This window comes from Mustela putorius, unplaced genomic scaffold, assembly GCF_011764305.1.
Source record: "Mustela putorius furo isolate JIRA1106 unplaced genomic scaffold, ASM1176430v1.1 tig00003983_pilon_pilon_pilon, whole genome shotgun sequence".
NCBI classification, from domain to species: Eukaryota; Metazoa; Chordata; class Mammalia; order Carnivora; family Mustelidae; genus Mustela; species Mustela putorius.
The window spans coordinates 4,445,665-4,458,114 of NW_025422123.1; the positions used below are offsets into that span (position 1 = coordinate 4,445,665).

Sequence of the window (12,450 nt, forward strand, 5' to 3'; positions counted from 1 at the left end):
TTGATTCTGCTTGGGGTTCTCTGACATTGGATCTGTGGATTGATTTCATTTATCAGTTTTGGAAAGTTCTTGGCTATTAGCAGTATTTTTGTCCTATTCTTTTTTCTGCTTCTGAGACTCTCCTTATTTATGTTGAACTATTTGCTGCTGTCCTATAGAGCTTCAGTGCTGGTGGGTTTTTTCACTTTTTTCTCTCTTTATTTTTCAGTCCCCAGGTTTACTGATCCTTTCCTCTATTTTCAGTCTGCTGTTAAGCCCATCAAAATCATTCTTCATCTATAATATTATATATTTTATCTTTAGAATCTTTGTTTTTTAGAAGTGTGGTTTCTGCATCTCTGCTGAAATTCTCTGTTTTACATGCACATTTTACATCTTTTCTGCTAGATCCTTTAACATGTTTTTCAGTTATTTTAGGGGCCCTGTCTGATAATTCCAACATTCAGACCCTTTTCTGGATCTTGTGCTGTCAGATTATTTCTCTTCTTGCTAGTTGGTCACATTTTCTTGCTTTATCACATGTCACATACTTTTTTATTTAATGCCAGACATTGTGTGTAAAAGAACACTGGGGATTAAAGTAGAAAGGGCAGTTGTTAGTATAGGGTTTAGTCTGTAGTTGAACTGGGTCTGGATTTTGTTGTTGCTTTATTTAGAATTAGTTCACTACTGCTATCAAATTTTTAAGGATGGGATCAGAACTTGCCGTTTAGCAGGACTTGGGAGCTGAGTGTCTGCAGGGTTTGACTCAATTCTGCTTTATTATAAGCAGGCCCCACGTAACTCTACCTTGGGGTTTGGTCAAGGGAGTTCTCTTTCAGATCTCCAGCTTCTGCCCCAAAAATAGATAGCACTGCTCTGGCTGAACTTCTCTTTTTTGGTAAACCTTCTGAAATTAAATCTTTTTTTTTTTTTTTTTTTTTCTCCCTGTCTCTCTCTCTAGCCACTGTAGTCTGCAGATCAAAGCTCTGGCCAAAATCCATGCCTTTGTTCAAGACACGTAAGTGTTGCCACTCCCCAGAATTCACCTATTTCAAGGGAAGATCTTTTCATTTTGTTCTATGCTCTTTGTTTATTTCATTTCAACAAATGTTTTAAAACATCTACTCTTTTATCTTATACTCTGCTGTGGTCTGTGAAGCATGCTAGAGAAGTATATAGCATGAACCTTGCCCTCAAAGACTTGGTGTTTGTGTTTGGGTAGAGAAGAGTAACCCAGGAAAAGGATACAGCACGAATTATTAATAGTGTGTCAGAGGAGGTAGAGTGGTACAGTATGAATAGCATATATGATGTTCAGGGGACATGGAGTAAAGAGTGCTCCAGAGAGGGGAGACAGGACTTGGGTTAAGAAAAACTAGCCCTCTGGTAGGGGGTGAGCAGAAGCTGATCCAGCATTCTGGGACATAGTGACGTCCACTGGGATGGACTTAATGTGACCTCTCTCAGCAGAGGAGGAGCCAGAACATGCTGATGGGTCATTGAGAGAAGGCTGCATGGGGAATTCTGGCATCCAGGGTGATCAGGGAGATAGTCCCCCTTCCCTTTGTGGTGGAAAGGGGAGGTCATTCCATTTTGTGTACCTCTGAGTGCCCATCTTTAACGGGCAGAGCTGTGTAAGTGTTGTTAGTACCCTGAGCTGATGGCATTGTGGCCTCTGTGTCCACACACGTTTACTCATGTGGGCTCCCTATCTCTGGGGTCCTGAGGGGTACACCTCTTGGAGGTTTTAATCACTTATTGGCTTCATTTTCCCAGGACCCTGAGTGAGCCTCGGCAGGCAGAGATCCGGAAAGAGTGCCTTCGACTTTGGGGGGTGAGCATCTCCCCAGCCCATTGTTGCTCCAGGGCAGGGAAGCTGTAGACAAGAATGAATTGACCATCTTAGGACAATGAATTGTCACCTTAGGATATTAGAAAACGTCCGCCTACCCTCATGGCATTTTAGAGCTGGCTGTCTCAGCACTGACAGGAGTTACCTTCTTCAGCCTTTCACTGTCAGGGTGGTCCTACAATTGGGTCAGAAAGGACAAGAATGGTGGGTGACCAGGCCTCATTTTGCTTCTGGGGCCCTGTACAGCAGCACTGGCCACAGTGAGCCCCAGAGAGAGGGAAGTGGCCTTTGTGGTGTACAACCACAAGGCCTGAAATCGGGCAGTGGCTGGATTACCTATCTCCACCTCCTGCTTTCTAGCTCCCTTTGTTAGGTGGCATTGTCTTTTCCCCTCTGGACCTGTCTCCTCGCCTGCATAAGCTCACACACAGCCTTTGTCCAAAGTGCATTTGAAAATCAAAGCTGGTTGCTGTCTCCTTTCAGATCCCAGACCAGGCTCGAGTTGCTCCTTCTTCCTCAGACCCCAAATCTAAGTTCTTTGAGCTAATCCAGGTAAGCTTGGTATCTGGGGAAAATAAAGTTGGAGAGGCCTAACTTTAGATGTGGAAGTATCACTGAAATGCTCCAGGCGTGGCCTCCAGATGGTTTGTGCAAGTACCTTCCAGGCTCTGAGGGGCTAGGCTGAGGCCACCATAGGTGGTATCTTCGGTGTCGGGTGATGCCTGAAGATGCTTGTCCTGAAATGTGATGTGCTTAGCATTCCCATTTGCCCGAAGGGTGGGGCTGGCTATCACTCCTTGGCAAGTTCAGGGTCACATGAGATTTGCCTGCTGGGGAGACAGTGAAGTGTGGGATGATCTCAGGCCGGGGAGCTAGGTAGAGGGCCGGGGGAGGCTGTCAGGGGAGCTCCACAGTGGGGCTAGCCTAACCCTGGACTCCCTGTTCTGTTTCTGGTGAGCTGGTCCTAGAATTCTTCTGCCCTGTTTTTTTTTCTATCACCTGACTTCCAGCTTTTCTCTGGGCTTCATTTAAATCTGGCCCAGATCATGGGCCATTGTGCTGGTTTTATGGGATCAAGGACTGGGGAATGTGGTTCAAGATGACCTCGAAAGAGTAGCATGTGTACATTTTTCTAAATGGGGTGGAGAGGTCACTTAACTGCTCTCAGACTAACTACTGATGAGCCCTCGCCTTCAGTTTTATTGAAGGGTTGGCTTTTATATTCTGGTGACATTTCCTTATGGCTTTGGTAAATTGATCTGTACTCAGGGACTCGGTGTTCTTTCCCTTCCCAGCCTGTCCTAATAGGTCCTAAAGGAACACTTCAAGCAGATGGAATTAGATCCCAGTTAGTGCCTGGTTAGGTAGAGCAGGGGTGCAGGCGGGTATGTTTTAGAGAGCCAGTGCTTCCTGTCCCTCACCCTTCCCAGCCTGCCCCTGCCACCATACAGTCACCCCTACTGAGCGCCTGTCTGTTCCCCCAACCCAGCCGTGTTTTCTCTGACCCGGGGCTGCAGGGCACAGAGATTGACATCTTCAGCTATAAGCCCACGCTGCTCACCTCCAAAACCCTGGAGAAGATCCGCCCAGTGCTCGACTACCGCTGCATGGTGTCTGGCAGCGAGCAGAAGTTCCTCATTGGCCTGGGGGTAAGTCTGCCGCTGGCTTCCCATCTAGTAGTTGGGGTGTGGAACCTTGGTGTAGGTCTGTGGGTCTAGACAGCTGCTTGCCATGCTTGATGTATGTTCTCTTGGCACCAAGGAGCTGGGGCTTTGACCCCAGGGAAGGTATTTCTTAGAGCTTCATTTTCTTCCTCTGAGTTAGCCAGGTGTCATTCAGCCATATTCAGTTTTTCATCCTTTCAGTTCACACATTTGCTTACTCATCACTGTTCATTGCTAAAGGGAACACTGCTTCTTTTTCTTGTGAGATTAAGCTTCCTAGCCTAGCAGAATGGTCAGCAGGCTAATATGGTTTGCATTTCTTTGCAACACCATCCCTTGTCATTCTGTTTTGCTCCGGAGCCCTTGGAGTCTAAGATAAGGGAAAGCCTTGGCAATTATTATTATTATTATTATTTTTTATTTATTTATTTATTTATTTATTTATTTATTTTTGAGAGAGCATGTGTATGAGTGAAGGGGAGTGGGGGAGAGGGAGAGAGACAGTCTTAAGCAGGCTCCATGCCCAGGACTGAGGCCAAGGATCTCAAGGCCCTGAGATTATGACCTGAGTCAGAACAGAGTTGGATCCTTAACTGACTGAGCCTGCAGGGGCCCCAAGCCTTGGCAATTCTGTATCTTAATTGGGTAAAGTCATCATTGCTTTCTTTCCACTCTGCCTTGTATCTTTGTGTAACTTTATCTCTGCTCCCTCACATACTTTGTGTTCTCTCACACTTGATCTTTTTCTCTTTTTACTTTCTGTACCCCCACCCCCTGCCCCCCGTTTACTGGATCTTTCTGCAAGCCCACCTTAGAGATACATACACTAAGCTTGATCTTTTTTGACGGTCACTCATTGTGGACCTAAGCCTTTTGAATGGTGCCCTGAGCCTATTCTGTCCCACCAGAACCACCAGATCCCTATCGCTGAAGTATAATGGCTAATCTCTCCTAGACATTTTCTTCTGACATTTCCTAGCCCCATCAGCTTATAGCTGCAAACTGAAAGCCATTTTGAGAACTGAGTCTCTCACGCCTTGATCTCCATGCCTGCTTGAATGGGCCCTTTCTCTCTGCCCATAGAAGTCCCAGATTTACACATGGGATGGCCGCCAGTCAGACCGCTGGGTCAAGCTGGACCTGAAGACAGAGCTACCCCGGGATACTCTGCTGTCTGTGGAGATCGTCCATGAGCTGAAAGGGGAGGTCAGAGGTGGTTCTGCTCACGTGTTCTGGTCCTGCCAGCAAAGCTGTATAGCTAAGCTCCCTGAGTTAACTGGGTTATGTTGTATGTGGTGCTTGATGGGGCCCAGGGCTGGAGGAAGGTTTTGTCATGATTCTTCTTCCTCAAGTAGTTGCTGTAAACCATGCTATGTTCAGGTAGGAAGGACCACAGTCCCCATGTTTATAAGAGGGGATCTAGATCATTTTTAGGCAGTGAGGGCCCTAGTGGGCTTGCTGCTATTTTTTAAGCTGCTCATTTTGTTTTTACCAGGGATCCCTTAAGCTTTGGCCATTACAGCAGTACAGATGACTTTCAGAACTGTCAATGAAAATGAAAGGATGGGAAGCTAGGTCCTGGCTGGAGGGCCATGGTGGTCTCCTCTCCCTGGGTCCTAGGATGCTCATCAGCCAAAGCCTCAGATCTGTGCCTGCTCAGAAGTCTGGGCCAGTGTGGTGCTGAGAATGAGCTAGGGAGCGGGAGGGGGGTGGGCAAGAGTGGGCTCTAGGTAGAATGGAGGCCAGAGTGCTGGGTGGGCCGAGTGGGCCCCAGGCCAGTTCCTGGCAAGGTGGGCAGTGTACTTGTCCTTCTAGGGTAAGGCCCAGCGGAAGATTAGTGCCATCCACATCCTTGATGTCCTCGTGCTGAATGGCAGCGACGTGCGGGAGCAGCACTTCAACCAGCGGTTTGACTTGGGCCCTGGGGAGAGAGGGCTGGGTAGGCCAGGGCAACCCTGTGGCAGCAGCCTCGGGCTTGGCCCCTCCCCTGGGCCTTCCTTGCTGAAAGATAGCCTTAGTTTCTCTTCCCACTGGCCGGTTCCAGGGGCAGGGAGAGGAATTACTGTGGGCACTGCATAGGTTGCTAGGGCATGGGCCTTGATGGCCATAGATACCAGCACACCCCGTTTTGCCATAGCTGTTCAGATCAGAAGTGATGTTTGTGTTAAGGCTGAGCAAGATGATGTTAATCTTACAGAGAGAGGAAGGGTCTCTACAGAACATGTCTTAAGCATGGGTGGTCCCATTTCAGTCTGTTCATCTGGATTACTTTTGTTTGTGGATGGGTGCCTGATCAGTTGTAGGCAGGGGACAAAAAGTAGGGACAGCTGACACTGCTGTGTTGCTGACGTCACTCCTAAGGTGGTTCTTCCGTGTGGTATGCTGTGGTATCAGTGGCTTGGGGTGAGTGGACACATACAAGAAAGATGATACTTGAAGGTATAGTGGGGGGGGGACCAAATGCACCTCAAGGCACACTGCAGGAAAGCCTCCCAGGGTGGAGCTGAACTGGGTGTGGGAATCCAGAGAGAGGGCAGGCCTGCGTAAGGATGGCAGTGCAGGGTGGGGTGGGCTCCCTGGGGGTGGGAGGGCTGCATCTCAGAGCAGTTGTGCTGCACACTTGGAAGTGTTCCTTCATGGCTGCCATGGAAATACTCTGGGGGCTGGGTGCTAGCGGAGGTGCCTTTGCTTGCCTCTGACAGCCTCTGTTTGAACTGTAGAATTCAGCTTGCTGAGAAATTTGTGAAAGCGGTTTCCAAGCCCAGTCGGCCTGACATGAATCCCATCAGGTGAGCATGTGGTCTCTCCCTCCCAAACCCGTTCCCCATTGCTGCTTTGTGGCCAGTGCTGGCTTCCCCATCCTGTGGGTGATGGGAGAGCTCAGTAGAGGGGACCAGGCAAGGCTGGCTTTAGATAAGACTACCCTTGGTAAGTGTGAATTGTTTAGGGGGGGGAGGTTTGCTAGGATAGGTAGGTGTCTCCTTCGCCCCCAAGTCTCTCCCCATCCTGCCTGTCCCTGTGGGCCAACCTCCAGAGGAGAGCTTCATTCCTATGGGGTAAGGTGTCTGCATTTAAGATGCACATGCTCCTGAGGGTGCTCACAAACCCTGTGAATCGCACGTTCACGTGCAAATGTCATTAGCATATCACCTGGCCTTTTCAATTTTTTTTTCAGGTAAGAAAAGGGTGCTAAGGAAATGGGAGTTTTTGAACATGAAAAAGAGAAAGTTTGTTGCCACATTAGGTAGTGTGAAAGTTCCAGGCCCCTGAGGGAGGAGAGGAGGATGAGGACAGTCAGGGATTCAATGGATGGAGAACAGACTTTCAGGCTGTGTCCAGGTCAGAGGTTATTACCTTCGGGGCTTACGTGACTAGAGACTGAGGTGTCTGTTTACACTTCATTTAGAATCTCCTGTTTGCCAGGTCCTGAGGGCCACCTTCCAGGGACCCTCCCTGTGTTGCTGGTGGTCTGGTTGCTGGGCTCCCTGGGGACCTTACCTAGTAGCAGTTCCAAAGATACATTCAAGGGCCCCCAGAGGTGGAGGAGCCCTGTGCCTTGGGTAGGGACCCCCTACCCCGTATGGTAAAAGGCCTGTTAGAACTGTTTGGAAGTAACTCTGCTACAAGAAGCCCTAAAATCCATGGTGACAGATCTGGGGATGAGCGTTGACCTTGGTGCTTCTGCCCATGGCAACAGGGAAGATGACCTGGGGTGGGAATGCTGGCAGGGACAGCTTTGTCTGCCTTACCTGGCCCTCTCGCCCTTCTTCCATAACTGTAGTTGTGCTTCCCAGTGGCCTGGGGCAGGCCAAAGGTGGTGTTTGGTAGCTCTGAGCTAGTGGCATGGCTGAGGGACAGCACCGAGCCAGACTTGGGTCCTCATTCTGGTGGGTCGGGAGTACAGGGGCCTGAAGCAGAGGACGAGGACAGGCACCACCTCCTGCCTCCTGCCAGACAAGAATGTCTGCCCCCTAGCCCCTAGGACCTTTGTCCTCTGTCCCTCTACACACAGGGTGAAGGAGGTGTACAGGCTGGAGGAGATGGAGAAGATTTTTGTCAGGTGAGTGACTCCCTTCACTCAGGATTTGAGAGGAGTTGGGGCGGGGGATGCAGTGTTCTTTTTTTGCAGAGATGGGTTGCGGGGGAGGCAGTGAGTTGGGCCTGGCAGGCTGCCTCTGACCCTGCGGCTGCAGTCAAGAGCCCCCCAGCTGAGAGCTGATTCAGCACCCTGTCAGGAGGGGAGCAGGGCGGGGGTGTGTCAGGCAGAAATACGGGCTCACTGATGCTGTAATAGTTACGATTGTCCCTGTGAGGGGCAAAGCAGCAAGCTGCTCGAAATGCTATAAATCCCCGTTCCTGGTGCTGACAGAGATTGAGCCTGGGGTGGGGGGTACAGAACTGCTTCCTTGGATCCTTAGTGGTGTGTGGGCTGCTGCAGTCTGTGGCTCTCATCCTGGGCCTGTGCCCACCGTGGCCATGGGAGCTGGGCCAGGCATCCGTGGTATTGTGTTAACTCTTTAGTGGCCACCGCAGTGCCGTAGGTGGTGGACTGAAGGCCCAGTGGCATCTCTGATCCTCAGACTCTACCCTACTGGTATCACCCTGAAACTTCCAACAGCAGCAACAGAGCGGGGCCATCTGTCACTTTCCTGCCTCCACTGCTTAATCGAGAGTTCAGAGCTTGAGTCCTCCATCCAGCTCTGCACAAACTTCCTTGCTGTTTGGCCTGGAACCACTCCTGTCTCTGCCTCAGTTTCTTATGTTGAGCTGAGATAAAATGCCATGGATGGTGAGATTTTGGTATTGGCTAGAGGCTAATGTGAGGGCGCCCTCACTCTCTCCTACTCTCCCTCCACTATGGACTCATACTTCCTGTTTACTTACCTTGGGGAAATCAGGTTAGAAATGAAGATCATCAAGGGCTCCAGTGGCACTCCGAAGCTCAGCTACACAGGGCGGGATGACCGGCACTTTGTGCCCACCGGCCTCTACATCGTCAGGACAGTGAATGGTAGGTGATGAGGGATAGTTCCCTGTCTGCTTCCTGCAGCCGGGATGACTGGCCCAGATGCTGACTGAGCCAGAGCTGAAAGCTGCCTGCTGAGGTGCACAGCAGCCAGGCTGGCATTTCCTGGAGGTGATTTTAGGAGAGGAGAGGGGTAGGGACTGCTTTTCCTCCCTGGGGATTGGGTTGGGGCTAGGGAGAGAGAAGCCCATTTGGTCTGTGCACAGATGGGTGTCCTCATGGCAGGAAAAGGGCCTTCTCAGGGGGCAGCAGCAGATCCAGAAAGTCAAGTTTGGCCATTTGCATCTTTGGTACAGTCCGTTTTTCCTCAGTGCACTCTGGCTAACAGAGCCCTCTCTTTGCCAGGGTCCTAGAGTTGTTGCCCTGGTGGCAGGTTGGTAGGACTGGGGTGGGGTTGCTGAGATGTAATTATCTAGTTGTTCTTGAGCCTCTTTGGACTGGTGATCAAGGCTGCATCCTCACAAGCTATTCTCTGCCTACGTTTTGGGAGGGGAATGGAAGAACAGGAGTGCAAGATACACCCTTATGTTGGTCTACCCGTCCCCCATGAATAATGGATGTTCTTTATAACCTTTCCTTCTTCCTTCTGCCAGAGCCATGGACTATGGGATTCAGCAAAAGCTTCAAGAGGAAATTCTTCTACAACAAGAAAACCAAGATCTCTACCTTTGACCTCCCTGCAGACTCCATTGCCCCCTTTCAGTAAGTGGCCCTCCTCTGTGCCTTCCCCTTTTGCAGCTTCAGGTGCTCCTGCCAGGATGCCAGCCTTCTTGGGGTACACCCCAAGTCCTGAGAAAGATGGCTGCCCAAGCAGGGGCTCCCCTGTGCTTGGGCCAGGCTCCTCCCAAGGGTAGGGATGTGGCCCCCTTTTGCGTAGAGAGGCTCAGTGCGAGGCGAGGGATGCTAGGAACTGCTGTAATGGTTGGGGGTCCTCGGTGGGTGGGGCCTCACCCAGGCAGGGCATCTGCTCTTTGGAGCATCAGCCACTGTTTACATTACTTTCCAGTACTGGCCTGCTGGTGGGAACATACTGAGGGCCTGCAGCCCAGCCTCTTGGGACTCAGGGTCCTAGTCGTCCATCACAAGGACCCAGTGTCCAGTTGTCAGATTGTTTGCTGACAGTAGCCAGCAGCCCTAATGTGCCTATAATTAGCAATTGACAGTAGTTTCTGTGGCCACACTGTTTTAATAAAGCAGCACAGACAGATAAACCAGGAATATCAGTAATTGTAGGAATCCAGTTGGACACAATTAGCAGCCTCTTTTTGTTGGGAAAAGCGGATTCTGAAAGTCAGGGAGGAGGAGTTGGGGCCTGCCGGGTACCTTCTGGCCACCAAAGGGAAGACCCTAACCTGGAGTTAAATGACCCCCCCCACACACCAGACCCGACTCTTAAGAACCAACCTTCTAAATCACGGTCGCCAGGGCTGGGGTGGTCTCTTGGTCCTGCACCACCTCAGTACAGCCCTCTGACTTCCTTTCTCTTCCTTCTTCCCAGCATCTGCTACTACGGCAGGCTCTTCTGGGAGTGGGGGGATGGCATCCGTGTGCATGACTCCCAGAAGCCCCAGGACCCAGACAAGCTGTCCAAGGAAGATGTCCTGTCGTTCATCCAGACACACAGCGCTTGAGGGCGTGGGGATGCCCACCCCTGCCGATTGACCTGTTGTTCTCTGAGTCAGGGCGCTCTTCAAGGAGAGGGACTGAGGAGCGCAGTCACTGCAGCCTGCCCATAAGGGCTGGGTGGTCTCCTCTCCATTCTCCCTGAAGAACTCAGTCAGGGGCCTTCAGAAGACTCTGTCCCAGAGGCATTCCTTCTGGGACACCTTTTGAACTTCCCTCCCTGGAGACCTGCCTGCCAGGGCTCAGCCTGAGGATGCTGCTCTGACGGCGGGTTGGAGGTCAGGGCCCAGGGAACGTGCAGCCGGTGGAGGACCTGTCAGAGAACAGCAGGGTGTTGGCTCTGCCATTCTCTCCTGTATCCTGTAGACTCACTTTTCTGAGTTTCTTGCACTGCCCTGAGGGCGGCCATGCTTCTGCTCTGCCCAGCTTTTTATTGGGCTGACCCCAAGTGGGTGTAGGCCAGGGGCAGCTGCTGTACAAATCAATGTTTTGTTTCTTTGAACTTGCTCTGTTTTGATGCCAAGTTGGAGAAGATTTGGTCTCCTCCCCTGACCCCTGTCCTGGTCTTCCCTGGAGTTCTCAGCCGGACCTCTGATAGTCCCGCGGGCCGGGAAGGAAGGCTTATGGGCCACACATTCCTGACACTGCATCACGACACAGGTAGTGTCTTGGCAGTGGGTGTGACTGCTTTCCTGGCCCCCGCCCCCCTTTCAATCTAAACCTTGGGCAGCTCTAGAGGAAGCAGCCTTGAAGACCTGCCATTTTCAATGCCCCAGAGCACTGGCCCCCTGGCAAAACGGGGTACCTCTGGGGTTGGGTTACACCTGGCCCTTTGGCAATCATGGCACCGCCATTTGCCACAGCCACCTTGCTAACCCCTCCCTTCGTTTTTCTTGCCCAGTAGGAAGTACAGTCACTTTTGTTTGTCCTTTTGTGGTCACTCCATTTCCTCTGTTTTGGCAGAGGGGGAAGAGGGGAAGCTGGGTAGTAGCTCTGGGTGGGGGAGGGCACCTCTGGTTGTTTTTAATGGGAAATACCTCTCAGAGATGCTCCTATGGACTTCCTAGAGCAGCATCCCAGTGCTGGGCTGTTTCCATGGAGATAAGGCACTGAGACTTCCCCGGAGGTTGGAACTATACCTGGGGAAGGGGGGGTCTCCAGCTAGCATCCAGCCTTTCTCTCCCAGGTTGGTGGCAGCACTGCTGAGAAAGCTGTATTTCCACCCAGTTCTGGGTATATCGGTGTGTCTTGAAGAATCTTGGATCATTAAAGATAAACATATTTTTAATTCCTGTGTGGCTCTATGCTGGGGCTGTTGCTGTTTGTCCTTGGTGCTGTGTGGTGTGGGATTGGCTTGGATGAAACTGCTTGGGCTGGAGAAGGGGGGAAGCTCTTTGCTTAAGAAGAAGGGGGAAAAGCAGGTTGGTTTACTCAGAGCCTATGCAAGTTCCTGGGCCCTGCAGGCCTTGCTGCTTGCTTCTGGAGAGGGCCCCAGAAGAGTCCAGAAATTACGCAGCTCCTGTTGGAAGCAGCGACTGGAGAACTGAATGAACCTATAGCCCAGCGGGGCAGGGAGGCACCTTACCCCCCTCCACATAAATCACACGGCTCACTCCATGGTGGCACTGTGACAATCCAGGATCAGTCTGTGTGACTAAAATAACAGAGGCGTCAGACCAATTAGTGTCACTAGACCGGAGGAAAAGGGAAGGAGAGAGGATTTCGCTGACCCCTAGCCAGCCTCCCCTCCATTCTGAGTCTGCACTGGAGAGTGCGAGGGGCTGCGCTTGGGGTTAGGCACGCAGATGCTGATGGCACCTCACACTCCTGACCCTCTTGGTCCTGGTGTGCTGGGGGTAGAGTTAGGAACGGGCAGCAGGGTATGTGTTTGCGGTTCCTGGCCCCTGCTCCGATCAGCCCTGCCATGACTGCTTCTCCCAGTGAGCCCTGCCTGATTTACTGGCCACTGTCACCATAAGTCTGTCCGGTCATTATCATGGCTCTTGCTGCCCATTCCCTCTGCCAGGCCTACCAGCCCTGCTTGCCTCTTGAAGATGGATTAACTCTATACCCCTGTGGGACCTCCATCTGACCACTTCAAGTCCCCAGTCACCCCCTGTGCACAGGCTGCTTTTTTTCTGCCATAATTAGAGGCAGTGGCCGACTGGAGGGCAAGAGAGCATGTTTGGTGGGTGCGGTGGACAGGTGGTGCCATCCCTAAGCCTTGGAAATGGCTTCCAGAATAGTTTTGGCTTTACAAATGCTTTCCATGGTCTTATTCCCCACTTTAAGCTGGGGACTCA

The 12,450-nt window shown here is 51.3% G+C and overlaps 1 protein-coding gene across 5 annotated transcripts in view; it reads left to right on the forward strand.

Moving 5' to 3' along the window:
* Positions 1-11,435, forward strand: part of CMTR1 (cap methyltransferase 1) — a 50,125-nt gene extending 38,690 nt beyond the window's left edge. For 3 of the 5 annotated variants that reach the window (XM_045071169.1, XM_004740010.3, XM_004740011.3), the window contains 11 exons: positions 944-1,000; positions 1,759-1,816; positions 2,318-2,386; positions 3,352-3,483; positions 4,582-4,704; positions 5,314-5,405; positions 6,219-6,287; positions 7,511-7,558; positions 8,397-8,509; positions 9,118-9,226; positions 10,023-11,435. In XM_045071169.1, coding sequence (XP_044927104.1) covers positions 944-1,000; positions 1,759-1,816; positions 2,318-2,386; positions 3,352-3,483; positions 4,582-4,704; positions 5,314-5,405; positions 6,219-6,287; positions 7,511-7,558; positions 8,397-8,509; positions 9,118-9,226; positions 10,023-10,155 — 1,003 coding nt within the window. In that variant the 3' untranslated portion in view covers positions 10,156-11,435. Of the gene's footprint in view, positions 1-943; positions 1,001-1,758; positions 1,817-2,317; positions 2,387-3,351; positions 3,484-4,581; positions 4,705-5,313; positions 5,406-6,218; positions 6,288-7,510; positions 7,559-8,078; positions 8,288-8,396; positions 8,510-9,117; positions 9,227-10,022 lie in introns of those variants that run through there. The other 2 variants (XR_006604122.1, XM_045071168.1) reach the window with 2 other exon arrangements.
* The last annotated feature ends 1,015 nt before the right edge of the window (positions 11,436-12,450 follow it).